The sequence below is a fragment of the Panthera pardus genome, unplaced genomic scaffold (assembly GCF_024362965.1).
Source record: "Panthera pardus isolate Hobbes unplaced genomic scaffold, ASM2436296v1 HiC_scaffold_2, whole genome shotgun sequence".
NCBI classification, from domain to species: Eukaryota; Metazoa; Chordata; class Mammalia; order Carnivora; family Felidae; genus Panthera; species Panthera pardus.
In genome coordinates this window covers 78803355-78817485 of record NW_026526765.1, presented here as the reverse complement: position 1 = coordinate 78817485, position 14131 = coordinate 78803355, and the positions used below count along the sequence as shown (strand labels likewise).

General features: G+C 40.4%; 1 protein-coding gene across 2 annotated transcripts in view; it reads right to left on the bottom strand.

Moving 5' to 3' along the window:
- Positions 1-13699, bottom strand: part of CHD1 (chromodomain helicase DNA binding protein 1) — a 75230-nt gene extending 61531 nt beyond the window's left edge. Inside the window, exons 1-2 of one of the 2 annotated variants that reach the window (XM_053907184.1) lie at positions 12920-13699; positions 10641-10836 (exon numbers count right to left, since the gene is read on the bottom strand). In XM_053907184.1, the coding sequence (XP_053763159.1) occupies positions 10641-10693 (53 nt within the window). In that variant the 5' untranslated portion in view covers positions 10694-10836; positions 12920-13699. The remainder of the gene's footprint in view (positions 1-10640; positions 10837-12919) is intronic. The other variant, XM_019450627.2, reaches the window with a different exon arrangement.
- Between the last annotated feature and the right edge of the window lie 432 nt (positions 13700-14131).

The following is a 14131-nucleotide window of genomic DNA, read 5'->3' as shown; positions in this document are numbered from 1 at the left end:
CTACTGTACAAAAGGCACACTGTATTTTCTATTCTAGTTTACACTATCCTCTCTCAGTAAAAAAAAAAACTGTTCATAATCCTCTAACATGCTGCAACTTACTATTTAAAATATATTACCCTAGAACAATCATTTAAAAAACGAGAAGAGTTTGGCGTCAGGCTCTGTGCTGACAGCTCAGAGCCTGGAGCCTGCTCTGGATTCTCTGTCTCCCTCTCTCTCTGCCCCTCCCCTGCTCATGTTCTGTTTCTGTCTCAAAAATAAATAAAAACATTAAAAATTTTTTTTAAAATAAGAGTTCATCTAGATAACTAAGATCAGACTACCTTTAAATTCTTTAAAATTACATTGTATTAGAAATTGTTACCCAGCTTATCTTTCACTATAAGCCATCAGATAAATATTAAAGGTTTGAGAAAATATGGAATGTATCTATCCATCTGTATGGTTCTGAAAACCAACTAATGTCACTGTTTGTTAGACACTGAACATCAACCCAACAGTTCCTTTTAGCATTCTAAATTACAAATCCAAGTCAAAATTTTACTATAACCTCACAATACAGTATGCTTCTACCACCTTAAAGTTTCCAGTTGCATAAATAAGAATAAAACTGCTAGAAAGGGTCACATTTAGCATCACTAATTTCAAAGATGACTAGGTTTAGTCATGTTGAATATCAGGTAAAGACAGTAAACTCAAGAGTTTCTCTAATAAATATTCAGGGAGACAGATGAGAAATAAAGGCTACTATATATATTTGAAAGTTACTAAACAGTAGTTTCATAAAACACATAAAATCTGTTGTTAATATTAATGACATGACACAAATCTAATTCTGTAATTTATAACAAGTAGATAAAGCTTAACTGATGACATTTATGTTTTCCCTATAAGTATTTCCTACCATAAGTCTAATCTATGTAGAAATTAAGACATTTCAAAATAAATGAGTGGGAGAATTTAGAAATTAAACTAGATTGCCCAAGAGATGAAATGTGTTGAAGCTAGATGATGTGTACACGAGGGTTCACTTTACTACTGGTCACTACTTTTGCATATGCTTAAGATTATCCTCAACTTTTAACAGTAATAATAAAATAAAATGGCTATATTTAAAAGTTTAATTTTAAAGAGATTATCCAGGAACACCTTGGTGGCTCAGTCAGTTAAGGATCTGACTCTTGATTTCAGCTCATGTCATGAGATCAGCCCCACATCAGGCTCCACATGTATGAAGCCTGCTTCAGATTCTCTCTCTCCCTCTGCCCGTCTCCCTCACTGGCATGAGCTCGCTCTCTCTCTCTCTCTCAAATATTAAAGAAATAAACATTCAAGAGATTATCCATTTGATTAATTTGTTTTAAAAAAGATTTTCGAGGGGCTCCTGGGTGGCTCAGTCGGTTGAGCCTCCGATTTCAGCTCAGGTCATGTCATGGTCATGAGTTCAAGCCCCAAGCTGGGCTCTGAGCAGACACCTCAGAGCCTGGAGCTTACTTCAGATTCTGTCTCCGTCTCTCTCTTCCCCTCCCCCACTCACTCACTCTCTCTCTCTCTCAAAAATAAATAACCATTAAAAAAATTAAAAAAGAAAGACTTTTGAAACATGTATTGTATATACTTTTTATTACTTTAATGAATACTACTGCAAAAACTAAGTTCCCAGCACTATATGCTTTACTAACAAAGTTATTTATAGTATTTCATCAGTCTGCAGATACCCATGGGAGTGTACTGCACACAACAAAAAACCTCCACTTACTGTGAACCATTCAATTAAAAAAAAATTTTTAAGTAAAATCACCAAAGTAGTATAACATGACTAAGACAAACTACCAAACCCTAAGTCAATCCTTTGCTATAAAATACATACAAAAACGGTAATAAAGAAATTTACATTTTTTGTACTCATGTACAACTAATTGTAATTCTTATAAAATTTCCTTTCATATACTTCTTATTACTTCAGGATTTACTCATTTAGAAATGGGAATATTGTAGTAGTTTGCATCAAATGGCAATAATCATATTATAATCTACTTCAAGCACAAAAATAATGGTCTCCTTTGAAGGAATTTAGACTGCAACTCCACTCTTCTCCAATGGACCCATTTCTTTACATAATAGCTCTCCAGCACAGTATTTACTGCCATCTAACCAATCATTTTCCTGGGTATAAAAATTTCTCTTTGCTTTTTGCCTAAGCCTGTCAACACACCTCACCATCATAAAAGCCCCATTATCAAGACTTTTAACACATAAAATCTAAGATCACCAGGGTTTTACATGATCTCTTTAAAAAACAACAATAAAAAATTTCATTCTGACATTGGGCTTGATGTAGAAACTAACCATTTGTCTTACAATTAAACTTCTCTGTCTCCTACCTTCAAATTGATGCACGCTGTCATTCTGTTTGTACCGACTATAACCACCTGACACTGCCAATACTTGACTTAGGGGCATCTGGGTGGCTCAGTCGGTTAGGCATCCGACCCTTGGTTTCATCTTAGGTCATGATCTCACGGTTCATGAGTTCAAGCCTTGTGGTGGACTCTACACTGGCAGCACAGAGCCTGCTTGGAATTCTCTCTCTCCCTCTTGAAAGAAAAAAAGAAAAAAGAGAAAGAAAGGAAGGAGGGAGGGAGAGAAAGGAAGGAGGGATAGAGGGAGGGAAAGAAGGGGGGGAGGGGGGAGGGAGGGAAGGAGCTCCCCACTATTTTTGGGCCTTATGGCTCATCTCCGAGAGTTACTGTAGACATTGGATGCCAGAAACCAGTACTGTTTAGACAAAACTTTCCATGTCTTTGTACTTTAATCTCAATGATAACTTAGATCTCAATACATCCACACCAAAGAACTTTCAAATACAGTTTACCATTTACTTAAAGTTGACTAATCACCTCCTATCACAGTGACAGATAATATATCCTTAATTATAAACAGCAATTTTCTCAGTCATTCATACATTAAGAACTTGATTCTGGTACAATAAATTTCTAGACTATCTCCTTAAACCAGTGGTTCTGACCAGTCTATTCACATGAGTGATTTTCTCTCAGTACATGATGCATTTGGGGCTCCTGTGTGGCTCAGCTGGTTAAGCGTCTGACTCTTGATTTCAGCTCAGGTTATGATCTCAAGGTTGTGAGACCAAGCCCATGTCTGCCTTCCAGTTGAGTGTGGAGCCTGTTTGGGATTCTCTCATTCTCTCTCTCTCTCTCTCTCTCTCTCTCTCCCCCCCCCCTTCCTTCTCTCCCTCACTCCCCTGCTGGCACTTATTTGCATGCACACATGTGCTCTCTCTCTCTTCAAATAAACATTTAAAAAAATACATGTTGCATTTATTCAGCTATACTTCTTTTCTCTCCTTCCTTCATTTGGGACTAAACGTCAGAGTAAAGAACTGCAAAGGTAGCAGGTCCAACACATTCTCTTTATTAGGAACTTACACTTCTTTATTGGGGGACTATGACCTCTGCAAAAACTTTCCTCTCCATCCCACTACTGAATATATACCATTTGTTCTTCCTTTCTTTCCAAACTACATCATTTCTTATCATCAAGATTACAAAAGTTGAAGAGCTCCATGAAAACTTTCCCTATAGCCTATTATTTACTCTAGTAATTCCATTTTCTTTCACCTCACTTGTATACCTATATGTTCCATGAATTTGAGTATATTCACTTCACTGCGCGTTAACACCTAGCTATTCCATTATCACCTCTAAATCAAAATAATCTTTCTTCAAGTTAATTTATAATTTTTAAATATGGCAAGATACTGAATGATTCCAGATAAATAGCTTCTCCTATATGCATATGAACTTAATATGCATACAAATCTTCTGGGAATCTTTGTTAAAATGAAATTTCTGATTCAGTATATCTGGGACACAGGAGAACTTTTAGGGTGAAAAAATCATTCTGTATAGTAATGGGGTGGAGGATAAATGATTCTGTGCATTTGTCAAAACTCATAAAACTGTACATCACAGAGTAAATGTAATATATGCAAATTTAAAAAAAATCAACCCATGTGACTGAAGAACACAGAATGGAATGTAAACTGTGCCAAATGAATCTAACTTTATTACAAATTTATGACAACCACACTAAAGGGGGTGGTAGGAAGAAGCTAACTTTAGTAACTTTAGAAAACAGTGTTTTGACTAGAAACCGTAAGGCTAAATATATTACCAACTGTGTAAATACGCTACATAAACACTGTATTCTAGCTGATAATTTTTTTCTTCTGGGAGTATGGCCTAAAAATTCTGAAACTGCTTTACCTGTATATGAGCTTGAAGTGCATGATGGGATGGTGGATGGTAGGAGCCAGCTTTCTCTCTGAAGGAGATTGAAGTTATAAAGGAGCAAGAAAGGAAGGTTAGGATGAATCCTGTAGTACAGAATTAGAGTTGGAGACATCAGTACGAACTCATGTTTACCTTAACATGCATACTGATAGACACTGAAACTACGGATAGGCAGATATAGGTAGTTTAGTATACATACATATACTACATAGCTCTGTCTGCTTTTTCCACTGAGAGGACCTGGAAGCAGTGATAACTGCATAGTAACGAGCATACCTAGCACCCAAACCTTGGTTTCTAATACCCTTGTCTCCAACAAAAGGATCCAGAGCTCTTTGGAAAAATGGCTGGTTCTAGGGCAAAAGGATAGAAGTATGTAACAAGGACACAGTGGCCAACTTGAAAGTCAGTTCCCAATGGGCAAGGCTAGAATAACCTGAGCAACAGAATAAATAATTTACTGGATTATAATCCAAAGTATAAAATACATATACATGAAAGTCCAGGCTCATATAAATGAATGACTGAATGAATCGAAGAGAAGAGTTCTTTACAGAAGAATTCTATTTAATATATGTAGATAGTCCCTCCCAGCAGGAGATGGAACTTAATTCCAACCTTCCCCCAGAGACGGCTGGACATATGGTACCTTGCTTCCAAAGAATACAGTATGGAAGGAAAAAAACAGTAACTTAAACTGGAGAAGTATGGCAAATATTACATTGGCTAAGTGATGAAGGTTAACATCATCAGTAATATCATGTGGCTATTAATGCTTCCCATACTATGTGACTAGAAGAGCACTTCATCTCTGATATTCTTTCTAAAAACTGATAACCCCAGTTTACCCTAATAAAACATCAGAAAAATTTAAATTGGGGGATATTCTATAGGATACCTGGCCAGCACTTATCAAGACTGTTAAGGATATCAAGGAAAGACACAAACTCTCACAGACCAGAGGATACTGGGGACAGTTGACAACTAAATGCAACATGGTACCCTGGATTGAATCCTGGAACAGAAGTGGCATTGATGGAAAAACCAATGAAATCCAAGTAAAGTGTGGAATTTAGTTAGTAGTTTTTTAAAAAAGATTTTTAAAAATGGCTAAAAATCTGGTTTCCCCTTCTGGAGAGTAGGAATCATAATACTGCATACATCACAGGAATTTTATGAGAATGAACTATGATAAATTCATGTAATACACTGTGCACTCTGTGCACCATGCCTGCCTAGTAAGAATAAGAGCTCAATAATTATTGCATGCCATTAATATTGTTTCAAGAGATATGAAATGTATTCAACCTCTTGCTGGCATGGGCCATGACACCATCTTTTGGGGGTTCCGGGAGAGGGGGGGCAGAAAGCATGTGTAATAACAACAAGTTCAATAACAAAAAAAATAGCAAGGTACTGAATGACTCCAGGCAAAAAGCTTCATCTACATACATATGAATTTAATACGAACACGTTATCACTTGCGAATCTTGTTAAAATGAAGATTCTGATTCACGAGGGCTGGGGGTGGGGATGGGGGAAGGCCAAGGTTGTACATTTCAAACAAGCTCCCAGGTGATGCTACTGGTCCAAGGACCACAACTGGAGCTTTAACTTTTCTATTTATGTATTTTTTTAAATTTTCTGTAAAAAAGGTAAGAAAATTTTTTCCATCTATTCTTTATCTCTTCACCACAAAGAAATACTCTTTATTTTTAAATACAGAACTGTACCAGATACAACCCACCAGTCACCAAGACCTTAAACAAACAACTATGTAAACAGTATAAAAAGGGGCAATTACAAATTAATGTCTGTCTCCACACTGTCTCATGCCTATGCAGATAAAAGTAATGTATTTGAAAGTCAAATCATATACAGTTGTCTTATCCTTACCAGTTATAAGTACATTTAAACACTTTATAGTAATCTAGATTAACAACCATCCTAGGAAATACTATGAAAATTTTAATTCAATAAATTCTACTTAGAGAGAGAGTAACCTATTGCTAAAGCTCCTGGATAATGGTTTATTGAATTTTCAAAATGTAAGAAATGATCTTAGATTAAGTAGCACATACAGAATATTTGAGGAAAGAAAAAACAGGAAAAGATGAAGACAGTATATACAGAGCTGAAAAACAGGGATTAACAGAATATGGCATAAAAGAGCTATACTTTCCTGCAAATAATGACATCATGGGAAAATGTTTCTTAGCACAACCTTTTGAAATTTATGAATGAACTGAGGGGCTCCTAGGTGGCTCAGTCAGTTAAGTGCACACCTCTTGATGTCGGCTCAGGTCAAGATCTCAAGGTCAGTGGGATCCAGCCCCATGTGGGGCTCTGCAGTGACACTGCAGACCCTGCTTGGGATTTTCTTTCTCTCTCTCTCTCTCTCTCTCTCTCCCCCCCCCCCCGCCCCTCCTCCACTTGCCCTCTTTCTGTCCCAAAATAAACAAACATTAAAAAAAAATTAAGAATTGTCTTTTTTTAAAACTGAGATAAATGCAAAGAAACTTAGAAAATACCATTTTAACTAGTATTGTCTTTAAAAATTATTCAAATTTACTTAGTGAAAAAAACTGTTTTGATGCAAGAAAACTTTCTGGAATGTGTGTACATAAATGCAATGTTTCCAAAAATGGTATACCATAGTAGTCTTCAACAAGACACTAATAAATATATGGTAAAAAAACCAACATGGCCTGTGTCTAAGTTAACTTTAACTTGGGTGTTCCTTAAATTTAACAGGTCCTAGGGGCGCCTAGGTGGCTCAGTCGGTTAAGCCTCTGACTTTGGCTCAGGTCATGATCTCCAGGTTCTGGAGTTTGGCCCCACATGGGGCAGGCTCCATGCTGATAGCTCAGAGCCTGGAGCCTGCTTAGGATTCTGTGACTCCCTCTTTCTCTGCCCCTCCCCCATCATGCTCTGTCTCTCTCTTCTTCAAAAATAAATAAACATCAAAAAAAAAGAAATTAACAGGTCCTTTAGACTACAGGGCTTCTCAAAGTCTTTAAAAAGCCTTTTAAAAACTGTGAGTTTCTACAAAAGGAGATTTTCAGTTGGAAACTTTTCATTGATAGTATTTCCTACTTAATAGTTATACAAAACACTTTAAAAGTTGAAATCCAAAGAATTTTAAGAGTAAGGCTGATAAAGCTCAATTGCCAGACATACATTAAGTGTAAATGCTTAAGACCACTGTAGCACATCACCAACAATTTCCCTCACTCTAGAAATTTTTCAAGAGCATAGTTTGCTAATCAAAGTGATTCAAGTACATAATCAAATTTACATGAACAATTCTAGATTAAAAATTTAATCTGCAGGCCAAGGAGAGAAATTCTTCTGAGGATTAAGCATGTAGTAATCATCTAAAAATTAGCAAAATGTGACTATATATTTCTGGTCTTCATCCACAAATCTATTTCTGGATTAAATCATCATTCAAGAGAACTTTAAAATAAAGTCTAACTAGGATTTGGAAAACCTGGGGGGGGGGGAGGGATTGTTTGTTTGTTTGTTTGTTTTTTTGCTCAAATCCACACAGCTGGGAATTGATGCTTTGAAATCTTCCAAAATCATCTTTAGAAAGCTTAACTTCAGTTATATAATAAACTTTATGCTGAGTTTAAACTGATGTGCAGGTGCATCCTGACCCACATTTCTTAGTAAATAAGTTTCAAAATTGTCAGTTATAGCATAGCCAAAGAGACATCTTCCTGTGTATTCTTCCTCCTTTCAGTCAATGGTCATAGATACCTTTCCACATGACAAGAATAAAAAAAAACTTTCAGTACAAAGCTAATTATACCAACCAAAATTGTCAAATGGCTACTTGCTTAATTTTATTTCATGAAACAAATGGAACCTCCACAAAGAAAAAAAAAATCGAAAGCACAAGTACATTTAAAACTTCTAGCTAATAAAAATCAAATTTTACCTTAAAAACTATTTACAATGTATATCAACTTTAAAAGCAGAGCGTATTTCTCCTCTTTCAACCCTATATTAATATTCATAGTTACATTTTGTTTCTGCAAGAAATCCCCCTAATATAAATTCATATCCTCACTCTTAACTAGGCACAATCTCCCTTCTCTGTACTGCCTTAATATAAAAACTTTTTTTCTGGGATGAGGGGTGACGGTGACTGAGGGTTGGTAACAATGACACTAGAGCAAAGGAAAAGGATAGCATAACACCAATAAGGAAGAAAATGAAAGCAAATTAGAAGCAGGTTTCCCTCCTTCTGATAAACACCGGGCAGTTGCAAGAACAAGATAACTTGACAAGCACACTACTCAGAAGCACATAAAACTTATACACTAGAAATAATGACTCAGAATACAGAGTATGATTTGCAATTATTTTAAATAAGTATACATATAAAAGATTGCTCTAAGTGAATTTGATTTCACAGGGGTTTTTTTCACTTTATACTACCAAATCTGACTTACCACTACTCCTTTTTTGCTTTGGATCTGGCAGCAAAATACATAAAACATGACTGGAGCAATAAGGGCTCACAGTGTAAAAGCACAAGATCTATCTGAATACTCAACTATAACATTTACTCTCACGAGTCTTATTTCCTATTTTGTGAGTAGTTTATTAAATTCCTGGGTATTCTCTAGATATTTCTGTTAACCATTTCATTGCTCACTGATGAATAAAAGAATGTGGACAAGGTGACTCTTCTAATCACTTAATACAGTCAATACAGCTATAGAGATATGAATCAAAGATGAGATTCACAACTCTTATAATTTAACCTCTCAACTCTGGTGATTCTGGAACTCCGTTGTCTGATACGTTATTATACTTTGTAAATTAAGTGGTAAGACGAAACTTCAAAATCATTTGGTTTAAGTCTTTTTTTTACAGTTGAGAAATAAGTTAACACAGAGTTGTCAACTCAGGTTTTGTAATGTTGATACCATACCTATTCAACTAAATAATGCTGCTTTCCATAACTGCTCCTTTTTCTCTATGATGTTCTTGTTATCTAAATAGTCTGCCTGTGAAAGCTGATAAACCCTACCTAACATGACCAGAAAATACCAAGTTTCAAGTCAAATACTTATACCACTGCTTCATTTTCTCATTTTCTATCCAACATTTTTTCTGAAACCCTCCCAACTGCCAAAACTTTCCTGTTTCTTGTCCATCACCTTTCTCCACTACTGTAATTTAACGTTCCAGTTATGTAGTATCCTATGGTACATAAAACATGATGCTAATTATAATAAGCAAATATTGAGTGCTCATTATATCAGGAACTCTCTTAAGACCTGTACATAGAACACCTCACTTATTCTCAATTTTAAATAAAATAAACAATATTGTAATACCCATCTGTAAGTGAAAAATCAAAACCTCAGAGGTAACATAATTTTCCCTGACACTGCTAATAAGGAGAACTGGGAAAAGTAATCAGGTAGTCTGACTCTAATGTTCACATTCCTGATCTCTACTGATAAGTACACATAACTATGTGGACTGTATCAATGTGCAGATAACTCAAAATTAGGGGGCTACAGAAGAATTTAAAGAGTCCTTGTATTTAAGAGGTTTCTAACACATTCAAACAGCTTAGTATGGGTTATTCCCATTAACTATATTTCTTTGCAAAGACATGGCCCAAGTTACTCATTCGTATATAATTAAAACTCAAATTTAAAAAGAAAATAGAGGAGAAAAACAGTTGCAACAATACTTTAACAGATGTCCAGAACGGTGTTGCCCAAAAGAACTTTTGCAGTAAGGGAAAGGTTTTCTATGTGCATAATACACCATGGTAGCCATTAACCACATATGGCTTTGAGCACTTGAATTGTGTTGAGCATGACTGTATAAATGAATTTTGAATATTCTGTAATTTTAAATAGTTTAACTTTAAATAGCAATATGTGGCTAGTGGCTCCTATACTGGACAGGACAGGTATAGAAAACAAAATCCTAGAGAAAAGTAAGTAAAGAACTTCTTGCTGCCTTTATTTGGAGAGTGCACTAATAGGCAAATCAATTTAAATGTTTCTTTTTACTTGCTCTAGTTCATTGACCCAAACAATATAAACCACCAAAGAGATTTAAGTCACCTAAACTTTCTGTATTTAAATGCTTCTTTGTACATCTCAATGAAAAAAAAAAAATGAAAACCTGTATTATCGACAAAGCGTATGAGAAACTTTTAAGTGTTTGGATAACTAAGAGGAAGAATTTGATCTGAAAACTCTGCCACCTATTAGGAAAACTAAAGAGTCACACAAGTTTTACATTCTCTTCATAATACATACTTGATAATAAAGTGCTTACCTTGATTCTCCACTACTGTTTCTAACACTTTCTTCATCGCTGTGTCCATTCATTGTAAATATCAAGAAGTTTTAAAATAAAACACAAATCTTCCCAGTTAAAAAGATGAATACAAATATGAACTCCTTAAACATCAAAAATTCACAGATGAATTCTTTCCAACATTCACAGGCTTCCTGGGGCCCTTTTGATTCACCTAAAAAAAAAATATTAAGAAAGCTAAGAAAATATCCTGTAGAAAAAAGATAAATCCATCTATTTAGAACTTATACAAATCTACCTAGGCCAATTAAATTAGAGATGGTAAGGAAGGAGTAGGAGTCTTTCACTCAAAATGCTTAGGCTTCTACTAACTACACTCCTGCCTACTTACTAGAATTTAGCACACTATTGCTTATTTTTGACAGACGAAATTAAAATATTTGTGGAATGACAAAACTTTTAGACTAAAACTGTGTGTCAATACACATACATACACATTATAAACAGATAACTAAAGCAAAGTGGTAGTACATAACATATACATACGTGTATATGTTTCCCAAGAACCGAAAATGAAGTCTTAATGGATACGTGGTCAAACAAATGAAGGGGGAAAAACTTAATCAAGCACTAATTCCTATTATCAAGAACTTCTTGTACTTGAGTGAGAAAAAGTTTTGAAAATGCTCACATTAAGAACAGAATAAAAGTGTATCACATAATCTTAGCGAAAAATGTGTAGGTCAAAACAAATGTGTTCTTTCACAGGTAAACCGAGAGTGGAGTGATAAAATTTAAATAATATTTATCCAGTTTGGGCTTGCAGAGGTTCCATTCAAAAACAACAACAAAAAAGGTACTATACACTAGGATTATTTAAAAAAAGGGGCTTGGGGTAGAAATCATGAGCCAAGACACAGCATTTCCACCTTTCAAGATTTCAGCACAACAGTGGAGAGTCACCTACAAGCCATCCACGAATAAACAAAGGAGATCTCTGGCAGGGGAGGGAGAGGAAGAAGCGGGGGAAGGAGACGTCAGATCCTTCCCCAGCCAGAAAGTACCGAGACAGGCGACTGAAAGCAGAGCTGTCCGCCGACCTCAGCAAAGAGAATTTACTCCTACGATTATTTCCACTCCACAAAAAAGAGGGGGAAAATATGCTGTTGCCAACTCAATCAGAGCAAACTCTGCATCTTCACTGGGACTGTAATTCTCCAGAGACTACAGTCCAGTAGACTCTTTGCAAGAATTGGTCATCCAAAAAGTAACCATTCCACGCAACATTTATTCTTAACACTAAATATTAATTCCAACTAGTCAAAGAGCTTTACACCATAAAACAATTAGGTCTTAAAAATCTAGCTACTTAATAAACTGCCTCTCTTTCTCTAAAGTCTCTCTTCATCGAGAAAGTTCACTCATCTTTTCGTTATTTCCTTTTCACCTTCCTTTCGCCCCTCAAAATGGCTTTCTCCGTACATTGTCCCCCCCCCCCCCCCCCATCTTCCGTGTCGGAGTAAGTCCTCTTTCTGAGACCCTTCTCACAACCTTAAGTTGTGAAGCTCCAAGCGCACGCAGCTCTCTGGTGCCTTTCACGCGTCTTAACAATGACTCTTCCCTAAGTGGCTAAACCTCTTCAATCTTCCTTCTCTGCGCCCCGTCTTTTCACAGTTGCTTCACTCCTGCTAAGTTTTCAAAGCGGTACTCGAAAGGAGGTTGGAAACCTTCCCCCTCCCTCATCTATACTTCTCAGCTTCGCTTCAAGCAGCCTCCCAACCAGACGCACACGACCCCACTCCAGCCCCGTCCTTCTCTGGGCCTTCATCCCGGTCCCAGAGTCTCTCTTCCCGCCTCAAACTTCCCGCAGACCCGCCCCGCGCCCTCCCGGGCTCGCCCGGGCCGCCGCCCCCTCCCCCTCCCCGCCGCTCCCCACGTGCTGGGAGCCCGGGTCGCGGCGGGACCAACGCACCGGGCAAGTGCTTGCCGCTCGAGCCTTGCAGCTCTCCCCTCGCGGCCCGGCCAGCCCCAAGCCGAGGAGGCCCGGGCTCGACTGCCCAGCTGCCCGCCCGTCCTGCGCGAGGATGCGCTCCTCGGCGCCGGCCTGCGCTCACCACTCACACGCCCCCTGTGCTCCGAGCCCGTCAGCCACCGCCGGCCCTCGCAGAGCGGCCCGGCCTTCGCCCGGCGCCCGGCCGCTGGGCCGCCGCCCGGGCACCGCGCCGCCCCCGCCCTCCGCCTGGCCGGCTCCCGTCCTCCCCGCCACATCCTGACCCGCCCGCCACCCCCTTTCTTACCGGCGGGCGTGCAGGCTTCGCGGGGCGGAGAGAGCCCACTCGGATCAGCGGCCTCCCCCGCGCCCGGGCCCGCGGTCTCCGCCGCCGAGTGAGTCCTCGGGCTCCGGGCGTCTCGGGGTAAGCCGGAGTCCGTGAGGGGGAGGGGGAAGGGGAAGGACGCGGAGGGGAAGGGGAAGCCCCGGGCCGCGGCACCAACGCGCGATCCCCTGCGGAGCGGATCCAACAATCAATTCATTATTGAAGCACCAACGGCGAAGGCAGCAAAAGCGAGAAGTAACGAGCCGTCGTCGTCGCCGCGGCCACGCGCGCGCTCCCGCTCCCGCCGCTTATCGGCTCCCGGCAGCCGCCATGACGCCGAGAGAGCGAGCGCAACCGTCTCCGTCGTAGCCGCCTCCGCCGCCACCACCACCGAGGTCGTCGTCGCCTCCGCCTCCCGCGCGACGTAAGCGCCTCTGCTCACTCCCCTTCCCCACTCGGCGCGAGGCGGGCCGGCGGGCGAACGGGCGCGCGCACGCCGAACACCTCCGGCTGGCGCGCGGACGGTGGGAGGGGCTACGTTTTGGAGCCGCGGGGTGTAGAAGGAAAGCTATTGGTGCTGAGGCGGGCGGAGAGTGAGGCGCGCACGCTCACGGTTGGGGGCGCGCACGCCGGCCGCGCGGAGCCCGCAGGACTCTGGCCACGGCCGTGGGCTGTTGATCCTTGCTCCGGCGCCCTCCCTTAGAGGCCCGGAATTGAATTCCGGGAAGTGGGAGCTGCAGGCCCGCTCCGTGCGGGTATGGACGCTGCTGTCACTGGGAACGTTGCGCAAGGACCTCGCGGCGAAGAGACTGAGAAGCTATCGGGGAAGCGGCCCGGGGGAAGGGGGGCTAGGGAAATGCTAAAAACCACATTGGGCCTGGGGGTGCAGCGGGAGGGCCGAGGTGGATACGCGGAGGGAGCAGGGTCTTGCGTGGGGTCCGGTTGCCCAAGCCTCGAATCGCATCTCCCTCGGGCTCCCGGACCAGACAGAGCGCCTGTCCGGAGGGGTGTGGAGTGGCTGTGCGTCACACCAGGCAGCCTGGGAACCCAACTGTTGGGCAACTGTGGTCACCTCCCGCCGCCTACTACGCTTAGGCGACCTGCGACACAGGCTCCTTCGGGGTGGGGGGGGTGGGGGGTGGCTGTTGATCCGAACGGGCGGGGCACCTGAGGAGACGGAGAAAAATAGAGACC